At 33.8% G+C, this 18,118-nt stretch overlaps 1 protein-coding gene across 4 annotated transcripts in view; it reads right to left on the bottom strand.

Moving 5' to 3' along the window:
- Positions 1-9,146: 9,146 nt before the first annotated feature.
- The window catches only part of ABCA5 (ATP binding cassette subfamily A member 5), a 53,913-nt gene continuing 44,941 nt past the window's right edge, over positions 9,147-18,118 (bottom strand). For all 4 annotated transcript variants that reach the window (XM_039859219.1, XM_039859220.1, XM_039859222.1 and 1 more), the window contains 11 exons: positions 15,928-16,054; positions 15,512-15,629; positions 15,320-15,411; positions 14,325-14,500; positions 13,891-13,966; positions 13,694-13,788; positions 12,851-12,970; positions 11,617-11,766; positions 11,174-11,253; positions 9,990-10,045; positions 9,147-9,451 (listed from right to left, as the gene is read on the bottom strand). In XM_039859219.1, the coding sequence (XP_039715153.1) occupies positions 9,344-9,451; positions 9,990-10,045; positions 11,174-11,253; positions 11,617-11,766; positions 12,851-12,970; positions 13,694-13,788; positions 13,891-13,966; positions 14,325-14,500; positions 15,320-15,411; positions 15,512-15,629; positions 15,928-16,054 (1,198 nt within the window). In that variant the 3' untranslated portion in view covers positions 9,147-9,343. The remainder of the gene's footprint in view (positions 9,452-9,989; positions 10,046-11,173; positions 11,254-11,616; positions 11,767-12,850; positions 12,971-13,693; positions 13,789-13,890; positions 13,967-14,324; positions 14,501-15,319; positions 15,412-15,511; positions 15,630-15,927; positions 16,055-18,118) is intronic.

Genomic DNA, 18,118 nt, shown 5'->3' with positions numbered 1-18,118 from the left:
TCAAAGAACCAAAGGAGGGATTTAAAATTGGTGTTTGAAAATGGAGTCTCCTGTCCCTTTTAACCTCTGGCTAGTCTGCCTTCCTCCATTTGTTGAATGGCTTGGACTGTCTTCTGGTTCACCACTCATTTCTTGTTTTTGGTTCTGACATCCTGAACCCTGTTGCCTCCTCACTGTTTCTCAAATGCACCAGCACAAAGACGAACCCCTGGCTGAGCAGAGTTCAGTCTCGGGCTTCCCAGGCTGCCCTGTCAGGTCCAACTTGGGCTCTCCTTGGGCCACCTCTCCTGCAGCTTTACCCCACCCCTTCTGGTACTCAGTGCAGCTACAGCACAGCTCACTGCTACCACCTGCTGGTCACAGGGTTTCACGCTTTGCCCCATCTCCCCTGGGGCATCTGGAGTGTGTACCACGCTGACAGAATGAGAAGCTGTGTGTCTCATGGTCACTGAGGTGAGAAGGAAGAGGAGGACTGGACCTTAGTTATAAAGTTTGAAATTAAATGATTTGAATAAAAAACCAGGGTGTGATTCAGCAAAGAGTTCGGTAAACTGTGTTTACTTGTAACTATGTATGGTGATGGATGTTAACTAAAGTTACTGTGATCACTTCACAATACATAGAAATATTGAATCATTATGTTGTACACCTGAAACTAATGTTAATAAAATCTCAATATAAAAATTGAAAAATTATATATATTCATAAGATGAATGCTGTCATTAAGTTTATTAGAAGGTGTGAAACACCCTGAGTGGAAATAAGATTGGAAATAAGATAAGGAAGTCCAGCCACAGACCAGACTGTCCCGAAGCTGTAAAATATGGATAATTTATAAAAATGGGAAATTACTGAGTTTTTTGTTATTGTTTTTATTTTACCTCATAGTAATAGTCAAGTTCCATGACTGTATTTCTTTGGAAACATACTGCATCATTTCTCGGCCTTTTGGCTAAGATTGCGTGTGGACATATATTGTATAATTTCTTCAGAAAACAAATAAAAAATGTTTTAATTACAACAAATTGTAAATTGTTATTCTAAGTTCTTTTGACTTTAAATTGGACCAATGACCAAGAAACTTCCAGTAGCTTTCTATACAATTCAGTTCTCAATTTTCTCTGTGGTCTGTTGGACATGCTTTGAAGTCAACTGCATGGGAACACCCATGAGGGCCAAGATAAGACCCTGGGTTTGTATCTTACAGTAACAATATATATGATCATCATTTTAATGGCTGTAAGTCAAAAAGTGCCATTAGGATTCTTTTTAAGGTTCTGACCTTGAACTTTAAAATGTAAGCAAAGCTATACAGAGGTGCAGATGTGCCATACTGTCTTTTTAGACGGTTATGTTCATCTCAGGCTCTTATTTCTAATATTCATAATGTAGGCTTGTAATTAGTGATGGCTCCCCAGAAATGAACAGTCCCAAATTTGACCTCATTAAGAAATGCCTTAAGAATAGCAGAAAAATAATTTGACATGTAAGGAGAGAGTTCACAAAATAATCAAAAGAGAATCCAAGATTAACTCAAAATGGCGCTAAAAGTAGAGAAACCTTCAAATATGCACACAGAGACCTTCAGAATGTTTGCAGAAAAGTCTATCAAATTCTAATAACAAATGTTTATTTTAAAAATTAGAATTTAAAAGATGTGTCTCCACTACCTCAGTCTGAGTGCACCAGGACCTGGAACCCACCTCCCTTGAGCACAGAGTATGAAGCATTACCTGTGTATAGAAAAAAACACAGAAAAAGTGTTAAAGGTAACTTTCCCACTGAAACCTTCGGGTAAATTGATCTGAATCTATTTTCAACCCAAATCTATGTATTAAATCAGTGTTCTCATAAAGAGAGATTTTGCCCCTCTCCTCCCACTCCCCAGGGAGGAGGGCATTTGAAGATGTGGAGATATTTTTGATTGTGCTACTGGCATCTAGTGGGATTGTGCTACTGGCATCTAGTGGGAAGAGGCCAAGCATACTGGTAAACATGCTATAATATATAGGACAGCCCCACCCCCAACAAAGAATCTAACCCAAAATGTCAATGGTCCCAAAGTTAAGATACTCTGCATTGAACAATCACAAATCACCTTTGTGCAAAACTGATTTTGTAAGGCAAAATGCAATATACTTTGGATAGCAAAGGGAAGACGAAAAAAGGTTATTCTCCAGTAGACTATTATTTGCGTTTTGAAACGTCCCCTCTACAACACAATGTCTTACCAATACCTCCAATATATTAGCAACTGCTTGCTCATCCAATCCATGTCAAAAGAGTAGACCAGTGTCATGTTCCATGGGATGTCACCTGATCCAAGTCTCCTTGGAATACATTCGGGGTAGAACCCTAATCGTAAGGCAAGATGGAAATGTATGCTTTTATCCATTCCAGATTTATGCAGAATGTGTGATTCTCTTTCCGATTGAAATGGAAAAGAAGGCCCTTGCCAAATCAGTGGTTGCAAACCATGACCGAAGATGTTCTTAATCTGCTCTTGCAAAAACAGCCAAGATGCTCAACAGAGCTACCAGTTAGCTGAGTTTGCAGTAGATTAATGGCATCCTCAAGAATCTATCTGATCTTTACAAGGGAAAGATTAGTGTATTAAAATGTAAATATGAAGACCACACCCACCTGCATCTTTAATTTTCTCCGTTCTCTCTCCATTGTTTCAATTTCCTATCTTGGCTGAGAGAAGGGCAGTTTTAGAGACTCCCATTTGGACTTCCACCACTGTACTAGCTTGAAGTGTCCCCTGATCCCTCAAAACTCATATCCTTTCTGAAACTTCAAAATATGACTTTATTTAGAAATAGGGTCTTTGCAGGTGTAATTAATTAAGACAAGGTCATACTGAAGTAGGTTGGGCCCTAAATCTGAAAATGACAGTGTCCTCAGAAGAGACATCAAGATTCACAAGGAAGGTGGCCATGAGACAAAGTCGGGGTTAAGCAGCTACAAGCTAGGGGATTCCAACGATTTCTGGCAACTACCAGAAGCTAGGAAAGAAGCGTGAAACTGATTCTCTCTCTGAGCTCCCAAGAAGGAACAAACGCTGCCAACATCTTGATTTCGGCTTTCTGGCCTCCAACTCTGAGAGAATAAATTCCTGTTGCTTTAAGCTACACAATTTGTGGCACTTCATTATGGCAGCCCTGGGAAATCAAGACACTCACTATAATAGTTCTTATCCCACAAGCAAAGGAAACTGTGTGGGATCAGGACAGCTTCCAGGTATGTCATGTCCATTCCCATCATGTCCAGGGGCTGGAGACGGGAAGATCAGATGGGTCGACAAACAAGCAGACTCACTGTGAACAGGAGGATCTAGGCCAGGATTTATTGCCTGGTCCTCAAATGCCCGCACTGTGACAGAGGGACCATGATGATGCTTTGGGTCTCTGGGTCTCAGTATCAACTTTTTACCATGTCCAATATACCTTGAAATATTTGGGACATTCTTTTTCCAGTGTATAGTCACTGGAGTTAATGGCCATAACTGCCTACCACTTGTATCCCTTTGGAGGTCTGGGAGGACAGATACCCTGTACAGTTCCCAGGATGTTGCCATCTGTGACCCCATGCTGTAATAACTGCTTACCGTCACCTCCTAGGCAAGTCAGCACTAACTTCAGAAAGATGTTGGTGTGCCCCTAACTAGTACCTTCCTCGTTGCTTTGAGTTTGACCTCCTCTTGTGTTTTATGGTCTCGTATAGCACACCTCCTCAAGCATGCTTGATTCTGTAAGTCTTTTCACCCCTTCTTCCATTATGCTACAAACACTACCCTTGTACTTGCCCTTTGTATAGACGTTCCCTGTCTATAATGCTTTTTCACCAGCTCACCTTTTTCTCAGCATGTTACCAATCTCAGTGTGGTCTCAACAGCAATAGCTACTCCAGCTCCAATACTCCTTACCTATCTTTTTCACCATCTAACACTATATATTTAGTAGTTTGTCTCACTCTACTATAATAAAAGTTCAGTGAGGGTAAAGATTTTTGCTTCTTATCTAATAGGTATGTAATAAAATATTTGTGAATACATGAATAAGGGATGTAATTTTGCTTAAACCTTAAAGATTCTGGACACTGTCAGGGATGGTCCTCAGGAACTACCTGCCGTCCTAATTTGGGGGAGGTAGAGTCTAAAGCAAGCATACTTAGCAGTTACAGTGGCCCTTGTTTTTTCTTTCACCAAACAGAAGCTGTATTCGCCTATATTTGAAGACTAGAACTTGCATTTTTCACTTTGTAAGATTTATTCTTAAGAGAGCCAGAAGAACAAAATGACTTTTTACTTTTTCACTTCAAAATTTTTGAATTATAACACATGTATTACCTACTCATTAAAAAAAAGTACAGCAAAAAGATAGTATCTCGAAAAATTAAGAAATATTATGACATTAGAATTTAGTTTATCAATTTGTAAAGGCTGACCAAGAATAATTTTGATCTCATTCAATCACAAACTTAATTGTAATCAACAGAAAACAAATATCAACTTCGTAATAATTACACAATAATATCAGTAGAATAATTGGCCAAAAAAATTATTAGCCACTACATAAATAAGGCAATCAACATTCAGTATCTTTTCCTACAACTATGTGACAAAAACATTATATTAATAAATAAGAATTGGAAAAGGTGATCAGAAACAATGATATCATGTTTTAGTAAAATTATCATAGTGTTATGGTTACTGATACATATAAGAATTACAAAACAAAAAGAGAAATAAAATTGTGACCGAAGTGAGAGATCCATTTAGCTAGTCTTTAATTAAGAAGGTCACAACACAGAATTTGGAAAATCCTATTATCAGAAATTTAGATAAAATTTACAATAAAACTTAAGTAAAAAGAAAAATACTGGGTTGTAAAAATCTCAAACTTAGTTAAGTCCCAGCTGAAAGCTCAAAAGGTCAATAGCTTGAACATAGAAGGTCCACCTAAATAGCTGCCAGTTTACTCTCTGAAGGCAGATCCAGATTTTGTTTATATTAGCATTTAGTTACTTCAAAGGTAGCCCTTGATCAATTCCAATCATTAATTGAGCAACCTAACTAGCACTGTTTCTTAGTCTCATGTCATCAAAGTGTAAACTTTCATAACCTGCGATGGCCATTTTATTGGTAAATGTGTAACCTTGAGAAGGCATATATGTAGAAATGGAAAAAAAAATACTTCAAATTATTGTATTAATACTCTTTGGGCATCCTGTAATTTATGCAATTTATGTGGTAGCAAGTCTCTACTCATGTAGTTTTCTATATGTTGTCTATTTTTAAGATGCTTGAAATTATTAAAAAGTTAATTCACTTAATTTAAAAAGATGATTAATTAGATTTCCAAGAGTCACTTAGATGCTTGGGAAGAATTTGTTCATTGAATTTAAAATCTCTTTTTTAAATTTATTTTTCAATTACAGTTGACATACTAGTTTCAGGTATCCAGCATGGTGGTCAGACATTTATCTACTTCATTAAGTGATCACCCGATAAATCTAGTACCTATCTGACCCTATACACAGTTATTGACTAAGTGTTTGAGAGAATCAAATTTATTTGAAAATTCTAAGAAAACTGATTAATATGTAAGTAGTGTTAAATATTTGGGTATGTAATTAATAATAAGCATTTTATTATTTTAACAGATTAATGACTGCCTTATATTTTCACAAAATAGATGAGGTAAAAAGATCTACAAGAATACCTAGTTTAAGTTTAAAATATAAATGTGAATTAAAATACAAGTAACTGTCCACGTTCCTTCTGTACTTGAACACAAAATTATAGTGCCAGGTTTTTTTCTTCATTTTTAATATGAGCCACTCATTTCATCGATACTAAGTAACAAAAAATTCATTTCAGTACACAAAATGAAAGGGTTGTCTTAAATTTTCAGTTCTTAAAGCTTATTACTGATAATATATTTATTTTTTCTTAAAAGGCAGCATTGAGAATTACTTACATATAACACATTATGAATAAAAAATAAGTAAACTTTTACCTTATAAGAATAGCTGATATAAAAATTATCCACCCGAGAATAAATTCTTTCATTATATGTTACAAGTTCTTTCAGGAAAGAAAATGAAAAATCGATGTTAGCAATATTAAAAATACATTAAGGATAAGTATATCTATTTTTCAAAAAATTAACGCCTATATATGTGTTACATGAAAATACTGTATGGTGTTTCATCAAATTCAGAGTACAATCAAAATAAAATATTGTGTAACATAATAAAAACAATGACAACACTCACCCTAAGTAAAATTAATTGTGTTCCAATACTAGTGTTAGTACCACTAGCAAAGCATTTGTCGCAGTACATTATAGTTAGTTATTTAAGGATGTATCTTTCTCCTACTAGATTAGAAGATCTTACAGGGCCAAAACTGGTAGTCGTCTTTCTATCCAAAGAATACACTGCTTGAAATATAGTCACTAATAAGTCCGCTAAATTAAATTACTCTAAAACATTTTAATGATTAAAATTAAAATATTGGTTTAAGATAGCATGTCTCAATTTTAAAAAGTTTTTAAAGAAAACCTACAGCCTTTTACAAAGAACAAACTGAAAAATAAAAAGTTAAGAGCCCACAAAGTGAAATGTAAAGTATACTTATCACGGTTTTAACTGTTACCGACTGCTTGGTTCCTGAGTGCCGCAGACAGAGGTTTGCCTTATTAGTAGTCATCACAGTCACGCAGTCAAGTCCAGCCTTTACTTTCAAAATTATATCATGGATAGAAAATATACACTATGTGATGAGTTTTTTCTAATTTTTGCCTAATATATGCATTTACATTTATTTGTATTGCTATATAAAAGTTTTGAGATCAGTAATTTAAGGCATTTTAAAGTAACATATGTTCAAAAACATGAACAGTACACTGTAAATAGAGATAAACTTCATATTTGACTTTCTGTGTCTTCCTCCCACTTCACTTACCCTTGCTGTCTTAAGGATTAAATTACACTTCTGAATAGGAAAAATTATGTTATTGTGAAAAAGGAACAGAAGAGTCCTACAATTAATTTAATTCATGACCAAAATATATTCACTCTAGGTATGTAAAAACTAAAAAGAGTTAATTCAAATGTCTTTTTTTAAAAAAGGTTATAAGAGTACAATAATAGTAAAGTAACTAAATAAACATAATAGATAAGAACATTAGTCTGACTAATCAGCATAATCTCAACTTTCACTTTGCAGGAAAAAAAAATTTACTTTCCATTGATCACATTTTCACAGATGTAAAGTGATGGTGACCAAATCAATGTGCAAAAGAAGGTAATATTCTATATTAGCCATGCTCCGCTTTAAAATTATACACCTTTCTCAGTATGGTTAGGTTCTAAAAAAATCTACTTTTTCAAGTGATTGTCCTAGTAAACTATAGTTTTGTTTTACACTGCGTTTAAGTGTCCAAGGTAATAAATACATAAACACATAGCTACAAAAACACATCTCAAAAGAAAAGAAGGTATTCGTATGACTATTAGACACTAAAAGACAGCTCTTTAAAGTTACACCACCATTTAGCAATGACTTATTCAGAAAATGGAATGTGCTATTTATTAATTTGTCTACAAGGTAAAGATTTTCTTTCAAACGTGTCTGGAATTGTACTCATCATGCAGTACTTAAGTTCAATACTAAAGAATGTAAAAGTGAGATTCTCAGATGAAGAATCCAAAAGCCTCGAATCATGAGGCAAGAGACTGTCAATAAAAAATTAAAAACTAGTGCCAACTCAATCACACAGGGAGAAGTAACTTAGCTGTGGGTTGTAAAATCCAAGAGGAAACTGTAAGTCAGCTCATTTAGATGAGTCTGAGGACCTCTAAGACAGGAGTGTGCACAGCAGCTACCAAAGCAAGGCGAGGAAGTACCAGCCATATACCTTGCATTACGACTGAGAGAGGAACATTATTTTAAATCAGCTGCCAGGGCCTAAAATCACCGATGTCTTATTACACAGTAGAGCTAAAAGTTAATTAAATTTTGCCTATTTTAAATAGTTAATTTTATTAAAGGGTTTGTCTATTTAAAGAAACTCAGTACTAAATTCTTCTTTTGTTGCTGTATCACACTCCCAAATTATGTGCTTTTGCAAAGTTAATACTTTCATTCATCTGGTTAAAATATATTGTCAATTCTACTATATTTTACCAGTATTTCATACATGGGTCTACAATGAAGTACAGCTGACCCTTGAACAACATGAGTTTGAACAACACAGGGCTGCTAACGTGATTTTTTTTTTTTCAATAAATACACAGGCGTATTTTCTCATGATTTTCTTAACATTTTTTCTCTAGCTTAATTTATTGTAAGAATACAGTATATAATACATATTAACACATAAAACATGTATTAGTTGACTATTAATGTTATCGCCAAGGTTTCTGGTCAACAGCAGGCTATTAGTAGTTAAGTTTTTGAGGAGTCGGAAGTTATACACAGGTTTCTAATTGATGGTGGTGGAGGTTGGGGCAGGGTTGGTGCCCCTAACCCTCACATTGTTCAAGGGTCAGCTGTATTTTCTGAGATTACATTAACCATAACCTTACTTCAACTGTGACAGAGTGAAATTCTAGTTTCTTATTAAAGAGAATTATATATGTTATATATGTATAAATTTTGCTGTAAGCAAAAGAAATGTACTTCAAATACGTAAGTTATCTATGTCTAAAATCACTTAACATAGCAAGGTCTCGTTTAATTTATTATGATTGATGAGTGCCACCTAGTGGATGTCCCTTCCCGCAAACTTCTATCTGCACTAAGTGAGATTGTCTAATACTTATGCTGTACCTTTTGAGGATGCCAACATTCATTCAAAGTTTCTTCTAGAAATTAAAAAAAAGCAAGAAACTTTTGTTTTATATCTCTTTTCTACATACTACTTATATATTTGTTTTTTATTTAGATTGGGACATTACATTCTTATTAACAAGATGGTATAAATGGAAAAATGAAGGTAACTGTTCGAAATAAAATTACTCTATTACTATTTCTTTAAATCATAAATTTAGAAGCACTGTTTTTGAAAGGCAAAAAAGTAAAAATTCAACTTCGCATACAGACTAAAGTTCAATACACTTCAGATACAAACATGCAGTTTCAATTAATTACACATAAGTTTTATTTAAAGAAAAAAAAAAACATACAACCATGGTATTTCAATTAAAGAAGTTAGGAAAATCCCATGCTTTTCATGGGTCTTCAGTTACCACTCAAATAATACACTTTTTAAACCAGTTAAAACAAAGTGAAAAATAAAGAAATTCAGTAAGCAGATTGAGCAACACAAATTCAAAACACTACTCTATCTTCCTGTGTTCTTTTCCACCAAAGGGTGCTGTTTAGAGTTCCACAACTATTATCTTCTTCCTCTTGTTCTTTAGTGAGTTCAACAAAAACCTAAACAGAAGTGAATAAATGAATACAGTACTGTTATCTCAATGCCCTCAATTACCTGATTTTAACTAAATCAGAAACAGTATATGGCTATATCTATTGTATTAACGACTCAAGTATCGAGAGATTTATTGCTCTTAATATATTTAAACAGAATAATCCCCATTAATCACATACAAAGATGAATGTTACTTTGGAACAGTAACAGATAATTTGGTTTTTGATTAATATATTTAAGTAGCACTAGCATAAAAAATAATTTATAAATATTTAAGCAATGTAATTTGATATACTAATATGAAATAACATTATCATGACCCACTTTCTTCACTAAACTGAAAAAAACTGAGCTACTCAACATAAGCAGATCTTGTTTAAAATTGTTTTAAATTTGTTTAAAATTATATGAAGTTTAGCAATATTGTAATGACAGTTGTCTCTGGTTCACAAACTCCCTTCTCTCCAATATAAATCTAAACAATTAGATATTGAACACTATATTCTATAAAATAATTTTTTTTTTAATTTAACTTTATAGTACCTGTTCCAATGTTGCTTGAGAAAAGCTATATTCTTCAATGGCAAATGTATGTTTAGCTATTAAAACATGAAAACAATATTATACTTATTAATATTTTAAAGAATAAAAATGGCAGTAACTAAGCGGCTAACAATTGATTTTTAAAAAACAAAATCTCTGTAATCAACTCATTTAAATGTCATTTGCCTCTCTTTTGCTTCCTTTCTCTTCCCCACCCCCACAATTCCTCATGACCTAAGTGCGATAAATTTAATACTACTTGCTTCATTTCTCCTTTTCGAAGTATCTCCTCTTTACCTCCTCTATCTCCTTCATTTTTTTTTTCTTATTTCTTTTGATCTCTGCTTTCTATTTCCCACTCCCCAATTCCAACACAGCCTGTTCCTCAGTTCTTAAACTACATTCTGGAATTTGTTCATAGGACCATATGTACCTTTTTATATTTATTTCAGATTCTTTTGCAAATCTAATGCCAAAATTTCTGGTTTTCTATTCGTTTCTTTAACTTAATTATCCTTAAGTAGCTCAGGTGTTCTCTTTAATCATAATGAAAATACCAAGAAATACAGGTTGTTTTCACGGTTTATAAATGCCATAAAATAACCTGTGTCTGAATACTTGCACCATCCAGGAGCTGACCTCTCTCTACTGCCACCAGCATATCTTTATCTTACCTACCATTTACTTTAACAAGGACAGGATTCAATTAAGCTTCTTTAAAGCTTTTAGGAATGCCCACCCTCCTGCACTCTGAATTTTCCTCTCCTCTCTCCTGCTGCCATTGGAGTCTTGCCACCATTTCTACTTCTGTGGCCCTATATGAAGAAAGGGTTCAAGAAACTCAATGCTTCCATTTTTGAGCTACACTAGAGAGGGCTAATTAAGCTGAACTTTATCATAGATGCAAGGTGAACACTGTGGTGATGTCTATTAAAATAGTAAAAGGTTCACACTACCAAATAGGTGATCTACCAAATCCCTACAATGTTAGTATATACCTGTACTTTAGATTAAATTAATAAAAGGTTATCTTCGTATTTACTATAGTTTCTATAATAAACTGAGTCCCAACTTCTAAAAGTTTTTCAGTAAAATTCTTTTAGGATTTAAAGTGTAATTTTTTATAAGTAAAATTCTTTTATAACTTGAAAGCTACCTTAGCACATTTTTCAAATATTTCTTACCTTCTTCCAGCTTAGAAAAAGATTGTGAAAGGGACTGAACATCCTCCTTAGGAATTTTATAAGCCAAAATAGAAGAAAAACTGAAAACATAAATACAGGAAAATTTTTAAATTACTACTATGTCTAAAGCTAAATTTCAAAATTTTTTTAAGTTCCAAATTAAATGCCAATAACTTATTTTTGAAACTTATTTTAAAAAATTAATGCTTGACATCTTAAAATATTTCCATACAAAGTTACTCATTACTACAGAATGAGAACTGTAAAAGTTTAGATACTATCGAATACTGAAAGATCTAACACTAAGTTACAAGTCTCGTTATCAGACTATATTAGTCCAATACCAGTGATAATACAGACTTTTTCTCCTTAAACCTTAATACAATAACAAATTTTTATAATTATGGCTTTACAAAAAATATATAAATTTTTAAAGTCTTTACCTTTCCTGACGGATTGCATTTGGGAAAATATACTGAATTTCTCTTTGAAGGCGGTCTACTTCTAGGTTTTCTATCCAGTCTTTTAATTTAATTTCCAAAAAGTAACCTTTTCCAAATTTACTCTTCAGATGTTGGACTGTCCCAATACATCTATAGTAATTTTTAAAAGAAAGCTCAGATATAAAATGACTTGACAGTTTTCAAAAAATTATTTCTCACTTAAAGAATGATTTACATAAAATGTGTATAAGAGAATACTTTAAATTTATAGAAAAGTTGCAAATATAATACAGAGTCTCCATATACCCCTCAACCAGTTTCAGTTTCCCTAATATTATCATCTTACATCACCACAGCACATTTGTCAAATTAGGAAACCAACACTGGTATATTACTATTAACTTTATTTGGATTTCACCAGTTTTTCCACTAATGTTCTTTTTATGTCTCCAGGTCTATCTAGGATACTATATTGCACCTAGTTGTCCTAGCTCCTTAGTCTCCCTCCACTGGTCTATGACAGTTTCTTATTCTTTCCTTCTTTTTTATAACTTTTGAGAGTTTTAAGAATAGGTCAAGTGTTTTAGTAGAATGTCTCTCAGTTTGAGCAGTCTGATTTTTTCTCATGATTAGACTGGGGTTACAGGTTTTTGAAGAAAATACAACAGAGCTGAAGTACCTTTCTTATCACATCATAGCCGGTGGTAGGATATCCACCTGACATTGTTTGGTTAAGGTACTGTTTGTTTGTCAGGTTTCTCTCCTGCAAAGTTACTATCATTTCCTTTCTGTGCATTAGAAGAGACTGGCTAACTCCAGACCATACTTGGGAGATGGGGGATTAAGCTTCCCCTCCTAGAGGGGGTAGATTTCCCTCTCTTCACACATTTATTTATTCATTCAATCATTTATTTATGAGTATGAACTCATGTATACTTATTTTATACTTTGGGTTCTAATCTAATACACCAGCTAGAATTTTTAAAAACAACAAATATCATGACTGAAAATAGCACTCCAAGTTGTTGAATAATTAAGCCAATTCCAAATGCAAACTAGCCAGTCATATTTTGGGAAAAATTCCCATATTTCTGAGTAATTTTACAGAGAGCAAACAGCGAAAACGCAAGGAAAACGCTAACATTTAAATTAATATGCATTACTATAAGCTTTTTAAATGATGACATTTAAAAACTACCTCCCCACCCCCCGAAATGGCTGGTCAGCCATCTACCTTAACTGCCCAGATACCATGATGGCCACTCGGTCACAGACAGCCTCTGCCTCTTCCATATAATGAGTGGTCAGAATAGCAGCCCGTTTTTTGTTTTTAAAGGCAGTTCGAATTGCTCGCCTACAAACATAAAATAAAAAGAGAGAAATAAATCTGAATATTAACAAAAATACTTGTATGCATGTAATAATTATTTTTAAAAATCCAACTATTTGGTTAATTAGGTTACTCGAAATGTATCATATTTCAATTGCTGTAGTTATATTCTGGCTAACTATTCTATTTTCTCTTATTTTTAAAAGCTTATAAAAGAAATTCTATGATTTCGAATGTTTCTATGGGTTAAAAAATGAATTATAAAAACTGATGCCTTTTCATGTTGTAACAAAAATAGCCATAGTATCATAGGAAAACCTTAACACGCATCTAAATCAAATTTTACATTTTATGGAAATCTAGGCTCAAAAGTTGGTCAACTAATTAGCACTGTGAATTCCTAAAAAGAGTTCTACAATAAATTCAAGACAATATTATTATGAGAATTATAATTTGTATGTTAAATAACTGGGGGAAAAAAACTTTTAAAAACTATTCAGACAGCAGTATTCTTTATTTTAATAATTACCTATATACTCATTTTTGTTTTGAAATATATAAAATATTATTAATACTGCATGAAAAATATGATAGTTTTAAAAGTTTGATTCTCTAGAAATCAAAATATGTAATTTTACTTACAATTTTATTATTTGTGCATTTTAAATCAATATGTTTATATAATTAATACAAAACCGTTAGTTACAACAAAATAACGTATGATGTGGTATAATGTGCCATACTCACCACATGTGCTGCTTGGCTTTAGGGTCCATACCTGTAGAGGGTTCATCTAGCAAAGTAATCTGAGGACTCCCCAGCATACTTAGAGCAAAACACAACTAGATGGACAGAAAACGGGAGGGGGGCTTCAATACAAGGAATATTATGACAGTATCAGGCATGAACTATCAATGAAACATACGTTTATTTAATAAGAGTACCTTGCGCTTAATTCCTGCAGGTAGTTTCTTTACAGTTTTCTGAAGATGTTCTTTCAAATCGAGTGCATTTGTTATTCTGCAGAATAAACACCACAAAATGAGTCTATTATCACCCACTGTGATCACTGACATTTTTTCTAGAATACTCAGTTGAAGCTTACTATATTAGACCTCCAATTTATATCATTTTAAACAAAATATCTTCATTAAAAGGTTCACTTTAAGTTTCATGACAACTATAGGTATATTCATTCTGTAATTAGAAACAGAAATATTGCCTTTTTATTTTCATAGGTACCATAATTCAGTAAAGAATATAAGAAAAAGTAATGACCATTTTCCATGAAAATTATGATATAAGGAAATGCTTATGAAAATTTTAAAATATGAAATGTAAATCTTTCTCCAGGCAACAAAAAAATTCTAAACTTTACCGATTTGTGACTTCTTTCACATCACTTGGACTCATTCCTTTTACAGCCCCATAAATTTCAAAATGTTCCTGCAATGTAATATATGACCACAGTGGGTTTATCTGAGGACAGTAGCCCATACATTTAATGGAATCATCATCTTCAGCTGGGTCTGAAGAATAATCTCCTAGAAATACCTAAAGAAATACAAACCAGTTTCAAATAACTATTTTTGCTTAATTTACATTGTAAAGAGAGTGGCAAGTGAATTAATTCAAACTCCTTCCTAGAGCTAGGGTAATATCAGATCAGATTTTTACTCTTTTTGAGGAAGAAAAAACATATAGCTAAATCAGAGTTCAGTGACATGGCCAAGAAGGGTAACCAGGAATGCAGCACTGACTGGGAAAGCAAGCCCCGATTTTAACTGGGATGATTGGGGGGCCTCGCCAGAAGGTGATATTTGAGCTAGGGAAGTAAGCGGATTTACTCATTTGGATTTCTACAGGGTAAGGAACAGCCAACATAAGAAATACCTAAGGCAAAAACCCAAAGAAAAGAGTGTGCCTGGCATTTTCCAGGAAAGCAGTTAGCCAGTGTGGCTGGTGTGAAGTGAGCAACGGGGAGAGGAGCAGGAAACAGCATCAGAGCAGTTTTGTGAAGTTTCCAAAACTAGTAAATGATATTCTTACAATCAAAGACTAGTTGGTGGCAGGGTCAAGACTAGCTCCTATATCTCCTAAAGTTAAAACTACTGTCTTCTATTCAGCTGGCGGACAAATCACCCATGCATGTATAAAAGCAGAAATACTGTACATGTGTGTCTCTATGTACATTATGAAAATTTTCTATGTATGTTATTTTCACAGATAACCAAAAAGATCACAATTTTTATACAAAAAATTTATTAGAAACATAAAATTTAAGCATCAAAATTCTAATATGTCATTAAAAAATCTGTTTTAATTCAAAATACGCATCATAGTCAACATATCCCCCACCCTTGCACATCATACCTGGCCTGAAGTGGGTTCAATGTCACCAACAAGAATATTAATAACTGTGCTCTTGCCTGCACCATTTGGGCCCAACAGTCCCAAGATCTCTCCTAAGGGAAATGAAAGAAAAATCATCACATGTAAATCAAATAAAAATAAAAATTACTCTTCTGGAAACGTTACTTAAGAAAAATATAACTAAATACCAGCCTTTTTTCACACAGAAAGAGATGTATTTAGTTGCCACTTTCTTTACTTTTCTTGTAAGAAGAAAATCTTTCTTGTCATCATATTCTTTATGCAAATTGCTGACCATAATGGCTGGTTTCTAACAAGGAAAACAGGATTTTAAAAGAGACTTATAAATATCATGAAATAACAGGCTGTACACAACTCATGTCCATAACATAAAAATTACATTTCCTAATAAAGGGTATTGTATAAACATTCACTTATTTATAAGGACTGAAATAAAGATTTATTCAAAAGTAAGTGGACAAAAATACTTTCTCAAAGACTTTTCAGATTGATTCACATGAAAAGAAAATATTTTTCAGATTAATCCCTATGCATGGGGAACTGATCATCGCACATTTAATACGACTTAGCAATAAAGGCTAACTTACCTCCTCACAACACTGGCAACTCATCAGCTCCCTGACCTTCAGTCTCTCAGCTTTGACGTCTTCATCCTCATCCTCGTTGTTTGGTGGTTCTGGAAACTTCCTATTTCGGGACTTTGTTGAAAGGGTCCTAAATATATGAAGATAGATTTTCAAATAATTAAAATAGTAAGAAATTAAAGCACTACATAGAGAAAAGACTGAAAAGATATACCAAGATGAGATCTGTGGTTATATCTGAAAGATGGAATTAAAAAGCTGTATTTCATTCATTGATATCACTTAGATAGTATCTAAATTCATTCACTTATTCAACAATATCATTTATGACCATTATGTGTCAGACACGACTTCACACAAAGATAAAAAGATTTTAAAAAAGAAGAAACCATGGGCCCCTCTCTCAAAGCATTTCTGGCTGGAGTGTAAATGAGATTGCCACAGGAGATGTAAAGGGCTGACATCAGAACCCACAAAAACACCACAGAGGCGGACACAGTAAAAAGTGCTTCTAAAGGAAACTTTGACATAACAGTAAGGTAAAAAGGCAAACAAAGGAGCTGACGTTATGGAAAACAATGGAACAAGAGAAAAGCATAAGAAGAGGAATGAAATCAACCATGTTAAAGGCTGCAGATTAGTTAAATAAGTTGAGCCTACTTGACAAGACAAAGAAGAAAGCATTAGTTATCAACGGAGAAGTAAGGTAGACACCAGATTGCAGGGAGTTAAAGAGTGAACGAATGGGAGGTGAGGAACTGGAGATGGGAGCTTTTTGGCTATGAAAGGAGAGAGATGGGCTAAGAACTAGAAAGAGATTCAGGTTTAAATGTGATTTATGAGTTCTGATGTCTATTACTTTGTTTTAAATGAGAGAAAGGTGACTCCCCTCCCAAAAGAAAAAGACTCTGTTAAGGGAAAGACACAGAAAGAGAAAATTGACTGAACAACATCCTTAGGTAGAAAGAATAAATAAAGACTTGGATAATAGGAGGGGCACCTCTTGCTCTCGGACTAGGAAAAGGCAAAAATGATGAAAGCATGTAAAACATTTAATTTATAATTAAGTGCAATATCATCTAAGAAGTAGAAAATGAGGTCATGTGAGCTGAACTGGGAATCTGAGGAATACAAAGAAGGCTTGGGGTAAGGACTGAACAGAAAGAGGAAGGGTGCTGACTAGGAAAATGAGACAGGGTTACCAGGGTTAAAACAAAGCTGAGTGTATATGGGATGAATATGCAGTATTATCAAACTGCATTTTTATGTTAATTTTCTCTCACATATAAATAGGTTGACTGAAATTATAATTTTTAGTCAAAGAGATACAGAAGATGAGAGTGTTAAAAGAGGGTGAAAGTGATGAATGATGTGAGCAAGGCGGGACAGAGAAAATAAATAATTTTTAAATTTAAAATACTCTGTGAAAAGAAAATGCATAGACCTGGAGAAAATACTTTCAAATTGTATAATCCATCTGATAAGAGACTTCTATCTAGAATATATAAAGAACTCTTATAAGTTAAGAATATAAAGACACCCAATTTTGTCTTTTTCCTCCGTCCCTCTCACTCCCTGCCTCTGAGAGGAGACCACGCTCTGTCTGTGGAGTGTTATCCCTTTTCTAACTTTTGACTCTAACTTGGGCGTGTGTGTTGAACTTTCTACACTTTCTGCCAAAGGACCCTCTTCCTCTCTCAGTTCAGGGCTTGGTCTCCTCCAGCTCAGGGACGTTTGCCTTGTCCTGCATCACTATTAATCTACAGCACTGCTTTCTGTTATTAGTTAGGTGTAGGGAGAGGTCTAAGTCATTTTGCTATACTTATCTTGGCTTAGGATGTAGAAAATGAGGATCCTGAGAAAAAAACAAATAAAAATAAAGACACCCAATTTTTTATGGGCAAAGAGTTCAAACAGACATTTCTCAAAATAAAATATAAAAATGGACAATAAGCACTTGAAAAGATGCTCAAAACATAAACCATCAAGGAAATGCAAATCAAAACCACAATGAGACACCACTTCATACCCACCAGAATGGCTAAAATCAAAAAGATAACAATAACAACAACAAAAAAATGTCAGCAAAGATGTGGAGAAAACAGAACCTTCTTACATTTCTAACGGGAATTTTCCGCAGTTTCAGTTACCTGTGGCCAACTGCAGTCCAAAAATACTCCAGAAATAAACGATT

This window comes from Pteropus medius, unplaced genomic scaffold (genome assembly GCF_902729225.1).
Source record: "Pteropus medius unplaced genomic scaffold, Ma_sr-lr_union100, whole genome shotgun sequence".
Classification (NCBI taxonomy): Eukaryota; Metazoa; Chordata; class Mammalia; order Chiroptera; family Pteropodidae; genus Pteropus; species Pteropus medius.
This window is presented reverse-complemented; position numbering and strand designations above follow the sequence as displayed.